This window comes from Marmota flaviventris, chromosome 4 (assembly GCF_047511675.1).
Source record: "Marmota flaviventris isolate mMarFla1 chromosome 4, mMarFla1.hap1, whole genome shotgun sequence".
NCBI classification, from domain to species: domain Eukaryota; kingdom Metazoa; phylum Chordata; class Mammalia; order Rodentia; family Sciuridae; genus Marmota; species Marmota flaviventris.
The window spans coordinates 27,297,143-27,315,935 of record NC_092501.1 but is presented as its reverse complement, the minus strand read 5'-3'; the positions used below and the strand labels follow the sequence as shown (position 1 = coordinate 27,315,935).

At 41.5% G+C, this 18,793-nt stretch overlaps 1 protein-coding gene across 16 annotated transcripts in view; it reads right to left on the bottom strand.

The window, feature by feature from the left end:
* Sec31b (SEC31 homolog B, COPII coat complex component) overlaps positions 1-18,781 on the bottom strand; it is a 39,434-nt gene extending 20,653 nt beyond the window's left edge. For 8 of the 16 annotated variants that reach the window (XR_011707298.1, XR_011707297.1, XR_011707299.1 and 5 more), the window contains exons 1-10: positions 15,605-15,668; positions 13,101-13,224; positions 12,665-12,788; positions 5,754-5,949; positions 5,450-5,545; positions 4,327-4,470; positions 3,834-3,976; positions 2,533-2,632; positions 2,243-2,404; positions 1,549-1,683 (exon numbers count right to left, since the gene is read on the bottom strand). Coding sequence is in view for 12 of the 16 variants with exons in the window: in XM_071610995.1 (XP_071467096.1) it covers positions 1,549-1,683; positions 2,243-2,404; positions 2,533-2,632; positions 3,834-3,976; positions 4,327-4,470; positions 5,450-5,545; positions 5,754-5,949; positions 12,665-12,788; positions 13,101-13,179 (1,179 nt within the window). In the remaining 4 variants the exon portion in view is untranslated. Of the gene's footprint in view, positions 1-1,548; positions 1,684-2,242; positions 2,405-2,532; positions 2,633-3,833; positions 3,977-4,326; positions 4,471-5,449; positions 5,546-5,753; positions 5,950-12,664; positions 12,789-13,100; positions 13,225-15,067; positions 15,080-15,604; positions 15,669-17,317 lie in introns of those variants that run through there. The other 8 variants (XM_071610989.1, XM_071610992.1, XM_027930278.2 and 5 more) reach the window with 8 other exon arrangements.
* Between the last annotated feature and the right edge of the window lie 12 nt (positions 18,782-18,793).

The following is an 18,793-nucleotide window of genomic DNA, read 5'->3' as shown; positions in this document are numbered from 1 at the left end:
CCTGTTTTATAGATAACAAACACTGACATCTTCTGGGTGCAGTGGTACACACTTATAATCTCAGCTACTTGGGAGGCTGAGGCAGGAGGATCTCAAGTTTGAGATCAGCTTGGGAAACTTAGTGAGACCTTCTCTCAAAATAAAATTAAAAGGGCTAAGGATATAGCTCAGTGGTACAGAACCACTGGGTTCAATCCCAGTAGCAAAACAAAACAAAACACTATAGTCCTGAAAGGTTAAGTGACTTATTCAAGGATACCCAGCTAATAAATGACGGAGCTGTGGTAAGAATTCAGGCTTCCTGACCCCAGAATTCTTCATCTCACTACCTACCTCCTTTTTTTTTTTTTTTCTTTAAGCTCACTGCTGCTTGAGTGTCTTCATCTTACCTTCCTAATTAAGTTGTTGGCTCTAAAAACATGAACCTCTATTTTTAAAAAAGTATTAGTTGTAGATGGACACAATACCTTTAATTATTTTTATGTGGTGCTGAGGATCAAACACAGTGCCTCACACGGACTAGGTAAGCACTCTACATTGAGCAACAACCCCTGCCCCTGAACCTTTATTTTTATATATATGTTTTCAACTCAAATCTGATATTTTATTTAAAGCATTGTGCTGGATGCTTCAGGGCCTTGCTACTCAAAGAGTTGATCCTTAGACCAGCAGCAAGGACATCACCTAAGAATCTGTTAGAAAATCAGAATTTTGGGCTCTACCCAAGACCAAACAAGCCACAATTTGAATTTTAATAAGATCCTCGCGTGATTTTTATATACATGAAAATTTGAGGAGCACTACTTTTGGAATATAAAAATGAACAAGACATGGTCCCTACCCTTATGGACTCAATTACTTAGAAGGCCTCCAGAAAAGTATACGAATAACTTTAGTACAGTTAGAACATAAGTCGGGAATACAGAAGGGAGGTCAAGTTTCACTAGGGTTAAAGTCAGGCATCTTGTCACAGGTTCAAAGCCAGCCTCAGTAACTAAGTGAGGCAATGAACAACTTAAAAAGACCCTGTTTCAAAATAAAATATAAAAAATAAAGTTGGGGGCTGGGAAAGTGGCTCAGTGGCTAAGTGACCCCGAATTCAATCCCTGATACCAAAAAAAAAAAAAAGTCAGGCATCATGGAGGAGATGGTACGTAAGTGGGTGGCCTGGAAAAGCCACAGGAGGATTCAATGGGCTCAGTAGGGTAAGGTACCAGCAGAGGCAAGGGAGCTGAGGAGTTATTAATGGAACAGAAAGGAGTCATATGTAACTGGAACCTATGTTCTTTCCTTCTTTGTACTCCTTTTCATCAGTTCAAATATGTAAGTGTTAGGGAAATCTCAGGTGGAATTTTAGGCCATTCTCTACAACCAAGAGGTCTAAAACAATCAATTGTTTTTAGACACAGAAAGCAGGGTTCGGAATAGTTGACGAGTAGAGAGAGAAACTAGGGGCAGTGGGAATAAACCTCCTACTGAACTTCACTCCTTGCTGGGCACATGCAAGGCTCCACATATACAACCACACCATATACCCATGACACTTACAGCAAATGAAACACCTGCTGGCCTTCTAATCCATTTTGGGGGCTTTTTCAAGGGAGGTATCAATGATGCTTGGGCCACATGCTCTGGTACCTGCAATGGTGGAAGAGGCTGGCCTTTGCTGAAGGAAGAGGAGATCTAGGGGGAAAGACATCTGCATCATCTGCTTGAAGTGGTAGTTTAGCCAGGAACTCCATCTACAAACTCCATTTTGGGAGGAACTCTGAGACACCCAATTTAACCTAAAAAAGCCAGACTCTCATGTTCCAAGGGATGAGGATGGGGATGGAACTGGAAGTGAGGGTGAGACTCCCACACAGTAGGCTATTAGAAACCCTACTATGTTCAAAGTCTATAATGGAGTGTGAAAAAATGGATCTATAGGAGAGAGGGAAGTATAAAACAGTCCATACGCCTGAGATAATGGTCCCAGCACTGGGGTTTAATATACCTAAAATATTCAAGGGAACATCCAAAAACAAGAATCAAGGTGAAAGTCTCCTTTATATTGTAGCAGAAACATACCATCCCCGGAAGATGGGCACTGAAGCAAGGTGCTGCCCTCCCAAATCCAGGACTCTGGTCTGCCCATCTCTAATAGCCCCCACTTCTTTCCAGGCCATGTGTCCTTCTTTCTCCCCAAAAAGATATAAAGATAGCCCCTTCCCTTCATCACTCTCCACCAAGCCCTTCAAACCTTGTCAGCCTGTACCATGTGTTGGATTTCCCAGCTCCTACCCATGACAGAGTACAAACTGATCCAGCCATCAAAGGAGGCAGCAGAGAACACTGGAGGGTTCCGAGGGCACCATTGAACATCTAAGCACCAACTGCTCTGTGTGGGTAGCTTATACACCACCTAACAGGAGGGAACACAACCATTAGGGACCGTATAGTCCAGGAAACCCAAAGCACATAAGCTCATAGTTGGGATTCCTCTAACCATCTTGTCTCCATCCCAGCACACCCATAGGAGAACCAACCTACCTCACTGTTCCCAAGGTTCCAGCACAAGATCTGGTTGTCCTTGGAACTACTGAGCAGCAGCTCAGCATCAGCTTGGCTCCATGACACTGACAAAATTCCCCTAAAAAGGAAAAGAAAGATGAATTAGCATTTGTGGAATACCTACAATGGGCAAGGTGCCTTATATATCTTAGATAAATTTCAGCCCTATAACATGGGTGGTCTAATTTCATTTTACAAATAAGGAAAACAAGACTTTGAAAAATTAAGTAGCCTTCAGATAGCTGTACAGCCAGAACAAAGTCAAACTCCAGAGCCTGAACCCTACGTGGTGCACAATCCTTCTTCCGCTAGATCACTGCTAAATGGCCTGCTTTTCTCCAGAGTAGGTTGAAAAATCAGTATGAATCACATGTACACTCATCCCTGTAGTGCTTTCAGCCAAAGAGGATAGTGAAGACCTAATCCTCAGAAGTCCCCGAAGAGGTATAAAGGCAAGAGGTCCCTTTAGCTAGAAAGAATAGATTGTGGAACTGCTTCAGGGCCAGACCTTTCACAAGATAGACAGGAGCCAAATAGTTTTTATTAAGGAGAAATCTTGGAGGAGGTTACCTCAGCATGTAGAAAAATGAATGTTACCTTTAGATCAGAGCCTAGGAACTCTCCCAAGGGGGCTGCTATACTTTGGATCTTAAGTATGCCCCAACGGTCCATGGGCTAAAGTCTTTGTCTCCGGAGAGGTGCTACTGCAACATAGTGAAACCTTTAAGAGGTGGGGCTACTGAGAAGTCCTTGGGTCATGAGGGTGTGCCCTAAATGGAATTATGGGACTCTGGCCTCTTCTTTATCCTTTTTTGCTCCCTAGTCATTAGGTGACTGGTTTTGCTTTACCAGACACTCCTGCCATGGATTCACAGCCTCACCATAGGTCTGAAAATAATGGGCTAATTGATCATGAACTGAAATCTCCAAAACTATGAGTAAAAATTAACTTTTCTCTTTATAAGTTGATAACCTCAGGTATTTGTTATAGTGATAGAAAACACAGGGACTAAACATCAACTCAAATATTTCTCATAATGCCATCCCTGTCCCCCTCCCTATAAATTAGATGGAATCACAGGTTCTTCTCCATAACCTCAGGATCTAAAGAACTTCTCTTGGTTATGACTCGAGCTAGTGCTAGCTATGTGTTCACTCAACGGCTTTGAAGCCAGGAAGGATGTTTGGTAGCTAGCGTGAGGCAATTCATTGCTTCCTACCCAGGTCAGTTATGCCCCCTCCAATCCCACAGAAGATATGGATGGGTTTTGGGATGCTACCTGCTGTGGCTCTCTAGCACCTTCAGGGGTGAGGAGGCAAAACGTAAGTCCCACAACTGAATCACTGGGAGACGGTCGTCTTCTGAGCACAGCACTAACTGGGTAGCTATGTCTGGGTGCCAGGCCAGGCCCGAGCAATGCATCTGTGAACAAAGCAGATCTCAATGGGTGACATAATCTGACTCTTATTGTTATAAACTCTTTTCTGCCCAATAGGGATGGGACCGTTCTCAGGGTAGGTCTTATGTTTCTTTTATGTGACTGGGAACACCACAGTCATCAGGAGATAAGTGATAATCATGAATAAATAAGGAAGGGCAGAAGCTTCCAAATTAGTTCTATTTACCTTCCCCAAGCATTCATTCCTAATAGGAAACCAACAAAGGGGCTGAATCCACATGTCTAAAAGTTGAAGCAGAACCCTGACCTAGGGCAGAACAGTTCCAAGTGCTTGGTGCAAAAGAGAAGCCAGAGCCTGGCCTCCACTACTCACCCTGCTGCTATGATCACTGACTTTGATGATAGGTTCATTCTTCCTGAGATCCCATACAACTGCCTTGCCACTGGGATGAGCAGAAGACAGAATGTGCTGGACTTGCCGGTTCCAAGAGAGTGCCTTGACGTCTTCTAAGGGCTGCTGAGGCAGGGTGTGGGGAGGTGGGAGGATTGTTATTCCCTGGACCAAGTATTATCTGCTATTCCACTTCTTCCAACCACCCACAAGCCCAAGAATAGACACGGGGCTCCCCAAACTAAGATAGTCTCAGAGAACTGGAAATTGAATTTTCCCAGGAAGATGCATTGGGGTACTGATATAGAAGTGGATGAGGTAGGGGTTGGGGGATGACAGACATGCTTGGTTTTTACTCCTATCCCAAATTTCTCCTGAGAGGGTAGAGGCAAGATTTAAAAACAGTCTTCTTATCTACTACAACAGAAGGGAGAGAAATAGGAAGGTGAAAAGGGAAGGACACGTAGATACCCAAGACCCCCATAGACAGTGAGGCAAAAAAGAAAATCCAATGCTACTTGCAGGATACAAGGTGCCATCAAGTTCATACTTAACTTACCTCACGATACTATAAGCGTAAGACAGAAAAGCCAGGAAGCAAAAAGATGGGCCCAAAGTTACAGACTGACAGAGAGGCACACTCAGAGACAGAAGACATACCAGATCCTGACTGCATCCTTATACATACAGAGACAATGCTGACCCTCACCACAAAATAAGGACAATGGTATGTCCAGGGTCCTACTTTTGCTCCCTTTCTGCTGAGCCCACAGCCCTACCCAACCCCGCCAAACCTACACTATAACAAGTAGCACTTCCATTCCTTTTCTCACTGTCTTTTGCTACACCTGTCCTTCATCTTCATTCCAAAAACTTTTAAAACAGCTAATAACCACAAACCAACCATTCCACACACAGCCCCTGTACCACCCTTCATCCCAACTCTTATCTGGTCAATAGCATGTTAGTCTGTGGAGTTTATTGCCCTCCAGTGGTAAAGTCTGAAATCTACTGTTCTCTGGTTGACTACAGAATTCAAGACTTTACCTGGAAAGATCAGCTGTACACCCTAATAGCCCCAAGGCAAAGATCCCCCACCCCTCACCTGTGACTTACATCCTGGGGTCATTGGAACGCTCAGATTATTCAAATCCCAAATGAATATTTCAGAATTACTTGCCCCTGAGGCCAGCAGGTTGTCCTGTGTGAATAAAATGCATGTGGAGATAAACTATCTGAGAAACAGATGAGAGCAGGAAAGAGGGAAAAGGACCACAGTTAGGATATCCAAAGCCTCCACTGCAGCCTGGAAAGGGTTCAGAGTTACAGCCCAGAGACTACAAGTGAATGCTTCCATTCAAACCTGTTGCTCCATGGCTTGGCCATGTTTGATCACTGAATTATAGTACCTGGAAAGGATTAAAGTCAAGGGCTCTGACAGCTCCTGTGTGCTTCTGTCTCTGGGCAATCACAGGCTCCTTTCCAGAAGACAGGATGTGGGTCACATTGTACAGAGTAAGCATGCCATTGTCTCCACCACCTGCAATAACCCCGGAGCTTTCCAGAAGCCCATTGTCAAAGCTTCCCCAGATCAGCTTGTGAAACCTATAAAGAAGAAGAACCAGCATCAGCACCAACTTAGGTCCATCTCAGTAAGCAGCCTTTGCCTTTTATCAAGACATCAGAACCCCAGGCTGAGACCTGCCCACCTCCTTTATTTCTCAGACACTGAGAATGAAACTCTCCTCTAATTTGTCCTACCCTTTCTCTGAAAAAAATATTCCACCTATATTATACTAGAAATTAGGAAGTCATTGCCTCTGTTTTGTATGGGAATATTTTTTTTTAAAGTTAATGTTGGGGTTATACAGGCCCTGTGATTACTACTTCAAATAGATGACTTTATTTAATCCTCATAACTCAAATAGCCAGATAATAATCACAGCAACTGATGTTTATTGAATACTTACTATGTACCAGGCACTGTTTTAAATGCTTTACATATATTAGATGACTTAGTATTACTAAGTCATCTATAAGGTATTAATAATATCTCCATTTTCAATTAAGGAAACTGAGACTCAAAGAAGTTGTAAGTCCTCTATAGATAATGCTAGTAATTTCACCCTCATTTTTTAATTAGGAAGTGGCAGAATCAAGGTTCAAAGTCAGCCCATCTTATTCCAGAGCCTGAGCTCTTAATATCACAAAGTACTGCCTCCCACTGAGAGGAAGACCCAACTCTCCTATAACTGCTTAGATCCACAACTGCTATTCCCTCTTCTCTCAAATTGTAAGTGAGAAAAAGACACAAGAACCTCTCTGCTCCATGCCTTTCCCACATGGCTAGCCCATTGGAGCTGCCACATGGCTGCAATGGGCCAGCAATAGAGACATGGGAGAATGAAACATTAAATGCTCCAGATGGGAAACACTTTTTCTTGCTTTCTGAGGATGCTTTTGAGGATACAAGACAGTGCCAGTGTCTTGCACAAAAGAAATAGACCCTGGATCCTCTGCAGACAAATTTGGTCCCATGTAAAACCTACAGGGAAGGATGTGAAGTCCCAAAAGTCTGTTTCACCCACACAGTTGCTAACCAAGGACATTTCCACAGCCCTTTAGAAAAGTAAGATTTCACATCAAATATCATGAGATCCATAGCTACCATGAAATATTCTCACATCCTGGGAACAGCAAAGAAACTGAATGGGGCAATAGGGCAGGAATTTATTTGCTAGGCATTCGAGCAGAGTCAACCTATCAGGAGTGCAGAACTGAGCGCCAGTTCAGATCAGCTGGCATCTGAGGCAGAACAGTGGAGCTAACACAATGATACATCTGCTACTACCAGAAAGGCAGATTGGTGGTAGCAGAAAGGCAGATTTCTAAGGCTGTACTGATCTTTACAGAAGAATGTGTCCATACTGGTTTAAGAGGCTTCCATATTTCCAAGGACTGGAGCCATCAGAGGGACTGAGTTGCAGAACACAGAGTATAACAAAATGGTTTTCTTTCTGTATGCAGGCAGAAAGTACATTTTTGTTATTCAACCCTTCACTAGTGAGGGTGAAGCTGGCATCTGGAGAGATCATAATAGAGAACACCTGGGTGAAGTTAAGCAAGGTAGGGGACTTGATCACTCAGTGGGCTCAAGTAGTGTCAACAATCTGTTCTGAAAATGAACAAGAACCAGAGATAACCATGGGGAGGAGGGGCAGCAGAGAAGGGAGAGGGGGGCCAAATATGACAAAATGTTAATAACTGATGTCTCTGAGTGAAAAGCATGATTGTTCATCATACTCTTCTATATTTTTCCTATAAGTTTGAATATTTTAAAAAATAAAGTTAAAAAAAGATGAAATTTATCCTGAAAAAGGAACTGAGAGGTTTAAGAAGGTATAGGAAAAAGAGTTTCTATAAAAAGATGGGAACCTTTAAACATGAGAGTTTCTCTGCAAAAGGGATTCTCAAGATAATGTGAATAAATTATGACAATAATGGAGACCGTATGGTATTACAGAATGATGGGTGGTTCCTAAAGAAAATATAGGTTCATTGATTCCTACCTGACCTCATTAATAGAATGTCAGAACTACATTTTTTTTTCAGAGTAGAAAGTAGAGGCTTTATTAAAGGACAGCAGAAAAGACTTCTCCCAGAGGAAGAAGAGGACCCAAGAGATGGAATCCGTGGAAGTGCAGTTGTTTCCCCTTTTTATAGTTCTTTCAGTGATGGAATATAGGTGGGAAGGCCTGAAGTGTGGGCACAGGTGGGGCAAAGAGGTAATCTTCATTAACATTTCTTTGGGATGGGCTCTGGGCCTTGGGCTTTTCCCGGACTTCATTAACATTCCAAGAGTAGTTTCTGCTTTTCCTGGAATTCATTCTCAACATGGCCTCCATTTTGGATCTTACTTGATATTAGACCCGATTTACCTAACTACACTGACTACCTAACTTTAAATCTGGCTTCATTCCCCCCTCTAATTTTGGGAACTCCTTACTGCTGTAAGGAAAGGGGGCGAAGATCGCAGAACTACATTTTTAACAGGAGCACACACAAGTGATTCCAATAAGCATCCATGGCTGAGAACCACTGTACTACAGCTTAGAACAAAAGGGGAAGACATTGAATTTCATAAAATTAGAAGCAACCCTAGCATCTAGCTCATGGTGAAGCTTTTGGCAAGATGAAAGAGACAAGAATGAAAAGAAAAAACTGAGGACTATGAGATCAGGATGCTATACCGATTAAAGCTCATCTTCGACTAAGATTTAGCACCTTATGATTAGAAATATCTTCAGTGAAGGAACTGAACTGGCACTTCATAGAAGAAAAAAAAGAATTGGTCAACAAATATATGAAAACATCTGTAGAAATTAGGTTGAACAAATATATGTTCAACATCTCTAGAAATTAGAGAAATGCAAATTAAAACTATGCTGAGATTTCATCTCACTCCAGTCAGAATGGCAATTATCAAAATACAAGTAATAATAAATGTTGACGAGGATGTGGGGGAAAAGGTACACTCATACATTGCTGGTGGGACCTCAAATTGGTGTAACCACTCTGGAAAGCAGTATGGAGATTCCTTAGAAAACTTGGAATGGAACCACCATTTGACCCAGTTGTCCCACTCCTATACACAAAGGACTTAAAATCAGCATACTATAGTGACACAGCCACATCAATGTTTATAGCAGCTCAATTCATTATAGCTAAGCTACTGAATCCACCTAGGTGCCCTTCAACTGATGAATGGGTAAAGAAAACATGGTATATATATGCAACGGAATATTACTCAGTCATAAAAAGGAATGAAATTATGGCATTTGTTGGTAAATGAATGGAACTGGAGATTATCATGCTAAGTGAAATAAGCTAATCCCCAAAAACCCAAAGGCTGAATGTTGTCTCTGATATGTGAATGGCTAACACACAATAAGGGAGGAGGAAGGGAAGAATATATGTACTTTGGATAAGACAAATGGGAATGAAGAGAAGGGAAGGAGGTGGGAATAGGAAAGACAGTAGAATGAATCAAACATTACTTTCCTATGTTCATAAATGAATACACAATCAGTGTAACTCCACATCATGTACAACCGAAAAAATGAAAAATTATACTCCATGTATGTATAATATGTAAAAATTCATTCTACTTTCATGTATAACTAAAAAGAACAAATAAGATTTTTTTTTTAAAAAAAAAAAAAGAAAGAAATATCTGCAGTGTAAAAGTTCTTGTTTCCGTGATCTATGCACAACTTCACTTTGGATTTTTCTTTCATTTGCTTAGTAAGGTTTCTTTTGAAAAATCCCAACCTCATGTAAGCAAACTAAAGTAAAAAAGAGTTTGTTCACATCCAGGCTAAAATTGTTGGGGAAATCCAAGTTTCCTTAAACATCAGAATGGTGGAGGCAGTGCTCCAAGCTGGAGAATGAAGGCAATGGAATGGAGCAACGGCTATTGGAGAGACAAACTACTTTCCTGAATACCTACTATGAAAAGGCCACCTAGTATCTACTTTGTATTCTGAACCTCGCCATAGTTTTAATTGCATTTCTCTAATTGCTAGTGAAGAAATGTTTATAGCAGAGCCAGAAAAGTTGAATACTGTGTCCAAAAGGACAGTAAGTGGCAGAGCCAGGATTCGAACCTAGGTCTATCCAATAACAAAGCCCATGTTCTCTCCACTCTATGAACTTGATGCCTCTAGCAAAAATGCAAGTCTTGAGAACAGAAAAACTGAGAAGTATACAAAATGATTTTTTTTCTTCTGAGTACTATCTCTTACATAAGCATCCAAAAAGATATCACAGCATTCTGGCTACCTAGAATTAAGATAAAGGTAGAACAATAGAAAACAGATCACCTACTCTCTCCATGTTATTTAGAGGATATGTCCTACAGAGGCTACTCAGAGACCTAGAACCTCAGTGTAGACAGAGCATAGTATAGCAGATCACACACTGGACTCTGACTTCATTTAGCCAAAGCCACTATATCTGCAGTCAATGACATAAAACTATAATTTGCCCAGAAACATTTCTTCTTGAGTGAACTTCATCTAACAAGCCAAACATCACTTGCTTCAGTGCACATGCTAATCTGCATCGATTCTGCTTGCATCCAGAAGCACTTATCCATTCATTCTCTTCATCTATTCATGCTTCAGGCTGTCCTTTATCAATACCCACACAGTGGTTCCTAACATTTCTTTCAGTCAGATATTTTTGATAGATAATATTTCTCAGCTACTTCATGGATTGAGAATAAGGAAATCTTCATAACCCAAATTTGGCTGAGGCATATATTTGATGAAAAGGGCAAGCAGAGGAAAGGGGAAGATTTTGAAAAGTGTATGTCTAGTTAATAATGAAGAGTCACAGGAAGAAGCTTTTTTTAAAAAAAAAAAAAAGTAAAAGGAGACTACCATAAAAAAAGAAAGGGAAAAGAGATTGAATGTAAGACCTGAATTCAGGTCTTAGCAGATTCTCAGACTTTCTGTTATTAGGTTAAACTGTGAAAAGAAAGAAGAGAGTGTTTCTGCCTAAATATTTAATCTCTGAGAGAGACTAAGAAATGCACAGGGGTTCATCAACCATCAGATATAAGACTGCCTTCTAGAAAAAAAAAATTTTTTTTTTTTTTTGGTACTTGGGATTGAACCCAGGGTCACTCTATCACTAAGCTATATCCCGAGTCCTTTTAATTTATTTATTTTGGTACTGGAAATTGAACCCAGAGGCATTTTAACCACTGAGACAATTCCTAGCCCTTTTTATTTTTTTATTTTGAGAGAGGGTCTCACTAAGTTGCTTAGGGCCTTGGTAAGTTGCTGAGGTTGGGCTTGAACTGCAATCTTCCTGCCTCAGTCTCCCAAGTCACTGAGATTACAGGCATGTGCTACCATACTCTGCTTAGAAAAATAATCACCAAAGTAGGGTGAGCAAGATTACTCACTAGGCTGTAAGAAGATTTATACATTCAACCTATAAAATGATAGAAAATACACTTTATTAATAGTACAGTAAAACATACATTATTTATATTGAATATATAACTTGAGTACAATGAATATTCACATTTTTCTGATCGGATAAAAACTTACAGATCATTGATTCAGACTGTTAAGTCCCACCTTTACAAAACCTTTAAAAAGGCAGTGGAATAGGGCTGTGGTTGTGGCTCAGCAGTAAAATGCTCACCTAGCACGTGCAAGGCCCTGGGTTCAATCCTCAGAACCACATAAAAATAAATAAAATAAAGGTATTGTGCCCAACTACAACTAATAAATAAATACTTTTTAAAAAGGCAGCGGAGGGCTTGGGATGTGGCTCAAGCGGTAGCGCACTCGCCTGGCATGCGTGCAGCCCGGGTTCGATCCTCAGCACCCACATACAAACAAAGATGTTGTTGTGTCCGCCAAAAACTAAAAAATAAATATTAAAAAAAAAAAGTTCTCTCTCTCTCTCTCTTAAAAAAAAAAGAGGTTTGAGCATGCAGCTGAAAGGAGAGAGAAAAGGGAATATTTTTTAAAAAGGCAGCGGAATAATGGAAAGAAGGTAGGCATTGGACTCATAGATGCCTAGACTTAAATCCTAGCTTCTCAGAGTTTCAGTTCCTGTCCATGTAAAATGGAAATAATGGTAATTAACACTTGAGCTTATTTTGAGTAATGAATAAAATATAAAGCCCCTAGCTGTGTCTGGCACACGCATATGTGCTCAATGAACAATAATACCTAACTTATCAAGGCCTCCTCTAGCCTAACCTGCCAACCAGGAAGAGAATGAATGACCCTCTCCTAATTGCGGTTTCACAATATCACCCATGAAATCCATGAGTACCTTGTCTTCCAGAGCCATGAAATCCAGGAGTACCTAATCAATGCCAAACAGCAATGAGAAGGATCATTCATTCTCTTCCCTGTTGGCAGAAAAGGATGATATTGTATAACATTGTGAGCTTCACAAGAGCCAAGAGAGGAAAGAGCCAACATCTCTAGGTTCAAAGAGAGATGAGGTCCATGTGGTCCAGGCTCTGGTGAGATGTCTCTGTAATATGTGCTGTCTGTTGTTGTTGTTCTTGCTGCTGCTGCTGCTGACCAGAAAGATGAAGCTGGTTGTTTTTTAAAATCTTATTGCAAAATAAGCCCAGAATTAACTTCTCTCCTGCTTGGCAAAACTCCTTCTCCCCTCACTTGACTCCTCATGATCCCTGAGATGTACACACTACTCCCAGGAGTTCTTCATGAGTATCATCATGAGGGTTTGCCCCATATATCCATCAACAGTCCAAACAGAGTACCTGCTCGAGGCAGAAAGGACTCCTTTTTGTTTCAAGTCCATAGAAGGATCCCTGAAATCAACCTCAAAGATTTCCAATGTGCCATTTGTGCTAAAGGAGGCATCTAGCTGTTGGGCAGATGTTCCTAGGCACAAGAAAAGTCAAAAAGAGGCAGTATATGAGCAACAATACACACATGAATTTAAAGTATAAATGGGTTAGGGAGTGGAAAGGAAGGACAGGAGAGGGCTCCAAAGAAAGCATAAGGGGCCTATCCTTGAACAATAGTCCAAGACTAATCCCAGGTACCCAAAAAATCTCTATCCCATTGCTTATGCAGTGAGTCATCCCCACCTTTCTATGATCCTAAACTTTCTCTGATACTCAATAATGAATTTTAGGTGCTAAATTTTTCCTCAATGTATGTACTTTCAGTGGCTCCATAATATCACCATACCTGTGGCCAGATACACAGGATACTGACTGGCTGGGCTCCACACTTGGACAGCTGGCCGCTCAAGTTCCTTCAGCTTCATTGTCTGTCCTGTAGGTGGCAGAAAACTAACATGCCTCTTGGCCCACTGAAAATAGAAACCAGCAAGTTTAAGGTCCAGATCCAGGGAGCATCAATAGACATTTGATTTTGTTTCTCTCCACTAAGATTTTGTTTCAGGGCAACACAGATTGACGAATACAAGAGGGCTCTTGAGTCACAACCATTGTCATATTTGGGGGGAATGATCCCCTAATACTAAGGACAGCTCTTTTATTGAAATCTAATTCCTTAAAGCCCAACAGACATTAAACCACACTGGTTGCCCAAGGCCCAACGGTGATATTCTGCTAATCAAACCATTGGGCCTTGGGCAACCAGAAATTATCAAACCACATAATTTCTCAGTGATTCTGTTCATTTCCTTGGCTTCAAATATCATCATATGTGTTTGACTCCCAAATTAATATCATCAACACAAATCTCTCCTTTTAGTGCCAAGTTCTTATATACAATTACTAATCAAATATTTCTCCTTAGACATAGCAAAGATACTTAAGTTAGTCTTATAAAATGGGATTCTCTATTCTATATCTTCCCCCACCATCATCTCTCAGCCAGATTACTGCAATAACTCCAGCTGGTTATCTCCTTGCTACATCCATCATCCAATTCATTCTCTACATCACAGCAGGAATGAACTTCTAAAACAAAAATTAGGATTCTGGAGGTCCATGCATAAAATCTTTCAATGCTCTATCACAGTCAGAATAAAATTCAAGCTCCAGTCTACCACTTCATCTCTTACTTTTCTTCTTACATATTATATTAAAGCCAAAGTAGGCTTTTATTATTTCCTGAGTTTTTCCTACATGAGAGACTTTGCAAATGCTGTTCCCTATACTCTAATGCTCTTCCCTTCACCCTCTGCACGACTAACTCTTTTATCATATCTTTCTGGACTCAGTCTAACCTCTTCAGAGAGGTGACCCACCTAATCAAAATCAGCCTCAATTTTTTTTCTTCATAGAAATTTGTAATTGTTTATTTTTGCATTGCTGTTCTTTTTACTAATATATAAGCTTTATAAAAGCTAGCACTGTTTCTACTTTGTTTCACCATGTTATAACTAGTACCTGCATCAATGACTGGCACATAGTGCTTGATAAATATTTGTTCAGTGAATGCAGATATCCATATTAACTGTACGGCTTTCAATCTAATTCTAATGCATATTCAAAATCCCATCCCAACATGACAGCAAGGGGGCAGAATGTTTTTTTAAAAAATAAAGACACTGGGCACGGGGTTGCAGTTCAGTGGTAGCACATTTGCCTGGCAAGTGTGAGGCACTGGGTTCGATTCTCAGCACCACATATAAATAAACAAAATAAAGGTCTATCAACAACTAAAAAAATAAAAATAAAGACACTGAATTTGAGGAAGGAAACCTAGGACTGTGATCTGCTGACCTACAAAAACAGAAGGTAATATTACTTAATCTTTAATGTACTTTCCACCTTGAAGAAAGTTTAAGGCTGCCAATCAAACTGAGATTTCCAAGAGACCTCTAAACACCTGAGGCTCTATCAAGCATCCTCTGATTACATTGTTCATTCACGTTGCCACCTGCTGGTCACAGCCATTGTCACATTTGGGGGGAATGATCCCTTAATACCAAAAGAAGGAGCTGCAATTGGCAACTGTGCATTTGACATGAATATCTCATTTATTTCTCCCAGTGGCTCTATTAAATAAATACTATCGTTATTTCCATTTTACAGAGACAACTGGCTAGGCCAAGATCGCCAGTCAGCCTCAAGAGCCCGTACTTTTAGCCCTTTAGTAATCTAAACTCCATAAAGGGTTTAAATCGCTGGCAGTCTAGAAACTGGGAAAACAGGCTTTTAATCCGCTTGGTTCAGAGGCACCTGTTCGCAAAAAGAGGCCTCCACGGGGGTTAGACTGGCTATGGCCCTAGTGTGGGTGAGATGGGGCGGAGCGCTATGACCAGTCAATCTGCAGCGAAGGAGGGCGCCAGCTACCCTTGTCAGTCCAGTCCCTAAGGAGGAGAGTCAGCACAGCTATTCTCCTGCCGTCGGCCACACACGGCGCACCAGGGTCAGTCGGGACAGGCCTTCCCGCCAGGACGCAGAGAACAGTGCGGGTTCCTGACCACCCCAGGTCTGGGCCCAAGTTGGATGGAAAGGTGCCGTGGAAGCGCTTCAGAGACTCGGCTGGGCAACCCCGGCGCAGCTGGAAGAGTGGGCCCGGGTGCAATCTGATGATCGCTTTAAAAGGGTCTCTGAGAGGAGCCCTGGCCGGAGTCCCAAGGGCGAACTCGACCAGCCGGCGGGGCTGGTGCATGCTGACTGAAGTCTCAGCAGCTAGCGAGCTCCCCGAGAAGCTCTCCAGAGAACTAATAGCGCCCCTGGCAAGGTCTCTGGGTTTCCGCGGGGAAAACCCACCTGCGCGGAGAGCCCAGGTCAGGGGTCAGCCGTCGCCAGAGCCTGTGCTCGCTAAGGCCTTTGGGGCTCAGCTGGCTCTGTGGACGGCGGCTGCAGAGGGTCAAAAGTAGCTTGGTCCGGTATGGAACCGCTACCCAGACGCTCCGCTGAGCGTGAGGTGGCAGAGAATGTACCAAATAGGACCGTAGCTTTAATCTAGCCTCCCTCATCTGCCTGTGATCACAGGTGTGGTGCACTGGTTCAAATCCCAGACCAGTAAATTCCATTCAAGTGGAACCAGTCTCCCAGGACAGTGTGAAAATACTCTGGAGTGTGAAAATACTAATTTGATTCATTATCTAGTCATCAAAGCGGGAGAAAACCCGTCCCTAGTCCCTAGCTCCAGGGGCTATCAGTGCATCCACTTAATTGAAAAGGTAAAAAGCTATCCAGCCTCGAAGTAAATGACAGCCAATGATGCAGTGCAGTCCAGTAATAACTGGCACCCACAAACTGCTGATTGAATTAAAGGCTACAGGTATGTGGAGGGCAAGACTACAGCAGACTGGGGCTGTTACCTCTCCAACCTGTAGGTGATATTTCAACAAGGATGAAGGGGCCAAGCCAGCTCATAGGTGCCTGGGCATTTCCCATATGTGAATGAAACAGAGACTGGGGCAGGAGAAGGTCCAGATACAAACTGTGATTTACAAATACAGTTCTGCTTATAACAAGGAGTTAGTGAAAATTATGAATTTGGATGCAGCATCTAGAAATATGGAACCCCTTAGAGAAGAGATGAAGGAAGGAACTCAAATTAGGAGACCAATAGAACAATCCAGGAACCAGGTATTGAAAACCTGAAGAGAGCAGTGATTGTGAAGAGCTTCAAGGCTCTTGTGACTGATTAAGGTAAGGAGTTCAAGCTATTATGGCTCTAGAGCAGGGGAGACTAGAAATAAATAGTGGTGCCATTAGCAGAGAATTCCAAGAGGGTATGTAAAGAGATTGTTTTGTATTTTATTTTGTTGTGGGAATTGTGGCATTTTCAATTTTTAAGAAAATATTCTGTAGGTAGTTGGAAGTTCTTGGAACTAATTTGATTTCAAAAGTACTATTTAATGCATGAAGCCTATTGTATTCCTGCTTAATTATCTACCAAGTTGGGTAATGGTTATCTGATGATGAGATCCAACTCTGCAACACAACTCTGGAGTTCCTTTTCATGTGGACTTGGGAGTTTGGGGATCAGACAAGAGACAATTTGTGGCATTATCTGTATTTAGACCATTCTTTCTACCTAAGCACTCAGCAAGTATTTCTTGAATTTTTTAAGCACAACAGTGGATGAGACCTAGGGAAAAAGTAAACCAGGCTTAAAATCAAACCTCAGGCAATACCCAGAATTTGGGAATAAGGGGGAAGTGTCACTGATGGCAGTTCTTCAAAAGAAATTTGAACCAAACATAAGGTCATTTTCAAAAGACAATGATTAAACAAAAAAGTGCACCTTTCTCAACTTACATCTCTAATTCTTTTCACTTCGTATTATAACTGTCAGTCTTCTCTGCCGGGTTTCTGTTCTCAGGACTAAAAGGCTCAGGGATCACTCCAGGTAAACTGGGCTAACTGGGCTGCACAAATACCTTTTTCTTTGGGGTCGCTGTGATGGCTCCACTGACCTTAAGGGTCCGCAGGAAGAGAGAGAGAGAGAGAGAGAGAACACGCACTGACCCCTTTTATTGAGGAGAAGCTATTCAAAAGAGGCAAAGGGTCAGGTTTCAAGGGGCTGAGTCTATCTTCATGATGTCCACTGTCAGCAGGTTGACATCTAGGTAGGCCACACCCAAGGGCACAGTAAGAGAAGGGGACATACACAAGGCACTTCCATGGAACATTCTATCCTAAACAGGATAAGGGGTAATATAACAAAGGAACAGGTGAGCATAGCTCCACCCATTGGGCTGTAGGAAGACACGCCCAGACACAAAGAAGACAGTCACTAGAACCCTAGAAAAGAGTGGGACAGTTTAGCAGCATGGGTGCCTGAAGCCACATCGCCCAGCAGGGGAGTTAACTCAGTCATGTGTGAGGTTGGTCTCCCACACTTCTCATGTAGGTAACTACTGGAAGGCAATTGTTCCATTTTATGTCCCCAAGGCCTATCAGTGTTCTGATACATATTTGACACACAGATATTTGCTAAATAAATTATTACTAAATGCTATAGAGAACAGAGAATGAAAACAAAAAAGTCAGTGGGGTCCTTCAAAGAGTGGCATTTCAGTAGAACCATCCACTTTAATCTTACAAAGGTCTCTTTTACTGCCTGGACTAAAAGACCCTGAATTAACTTGAATAGGCTTACTTCTATGGGTTACTTTGAACTTATGTTTTTGTTTCTTTTTTTGGTACTGGGGATTGAACCCAGGGGTGCTTAACCACTGAGTTACATCCTCAGCCCTTTTTATTTTTTGAAACAGGATCTCACCAAGTGTTTAGGGCCTCACTAAATTGCTGAAGCTGTCTTTGAAATTGCGATCTTCCTGCTTCAGTCTCCCGAGTGTGCCCTGCTAAACACATGCTTTTTTATGGGTCAGTTTTCAGGCAGTATGATTGTAATTTTTAAAACGGACCCAAAGAGACACACAGAAGATGGGGTGGTTCACTTAAAAACAAATGTGTTAAGACTCTTAAAAACACACTTTTCCTCTTTCTAAGATTATTACAGGAATCTGTATTAATCATTAGGGTAATGAAAACTATAAAAAGGTTTGATAGTAATTCACTCAATTGTCCTCTAATTCATAAATTTAAGTAAGGTCAACTTCTTAAGCAACTGTTTTAGAAGTTGCTTTGAAACAAAGAATGCATATTCTTTTAACAAATTAAGATCAGAGATGATCACAAATATGTATCTACTCTATAATGTACTTGAAACATGTTAGAGAACAACTTTTTTTTTTTAAACTAACCACTATTATTAAGATTTTTCATGAAAAATAAATCTTGTTACAACTTGCAAAGTCAGGAACACACACTCCTTCATCTTTGGCCCTATAAATGGAAAAGGAGCAATTAAAATTCTTGCCCACCTGCACAGTTCCAATGTTTAGCTGTTTAGTTCTTATGTTTAGCTGCCCCATTCTATACTCCCAGCCTTCCAATTCCAGAGCAGGAAAAGCAGAGAGTAAGCAGGGAAAAAAATAA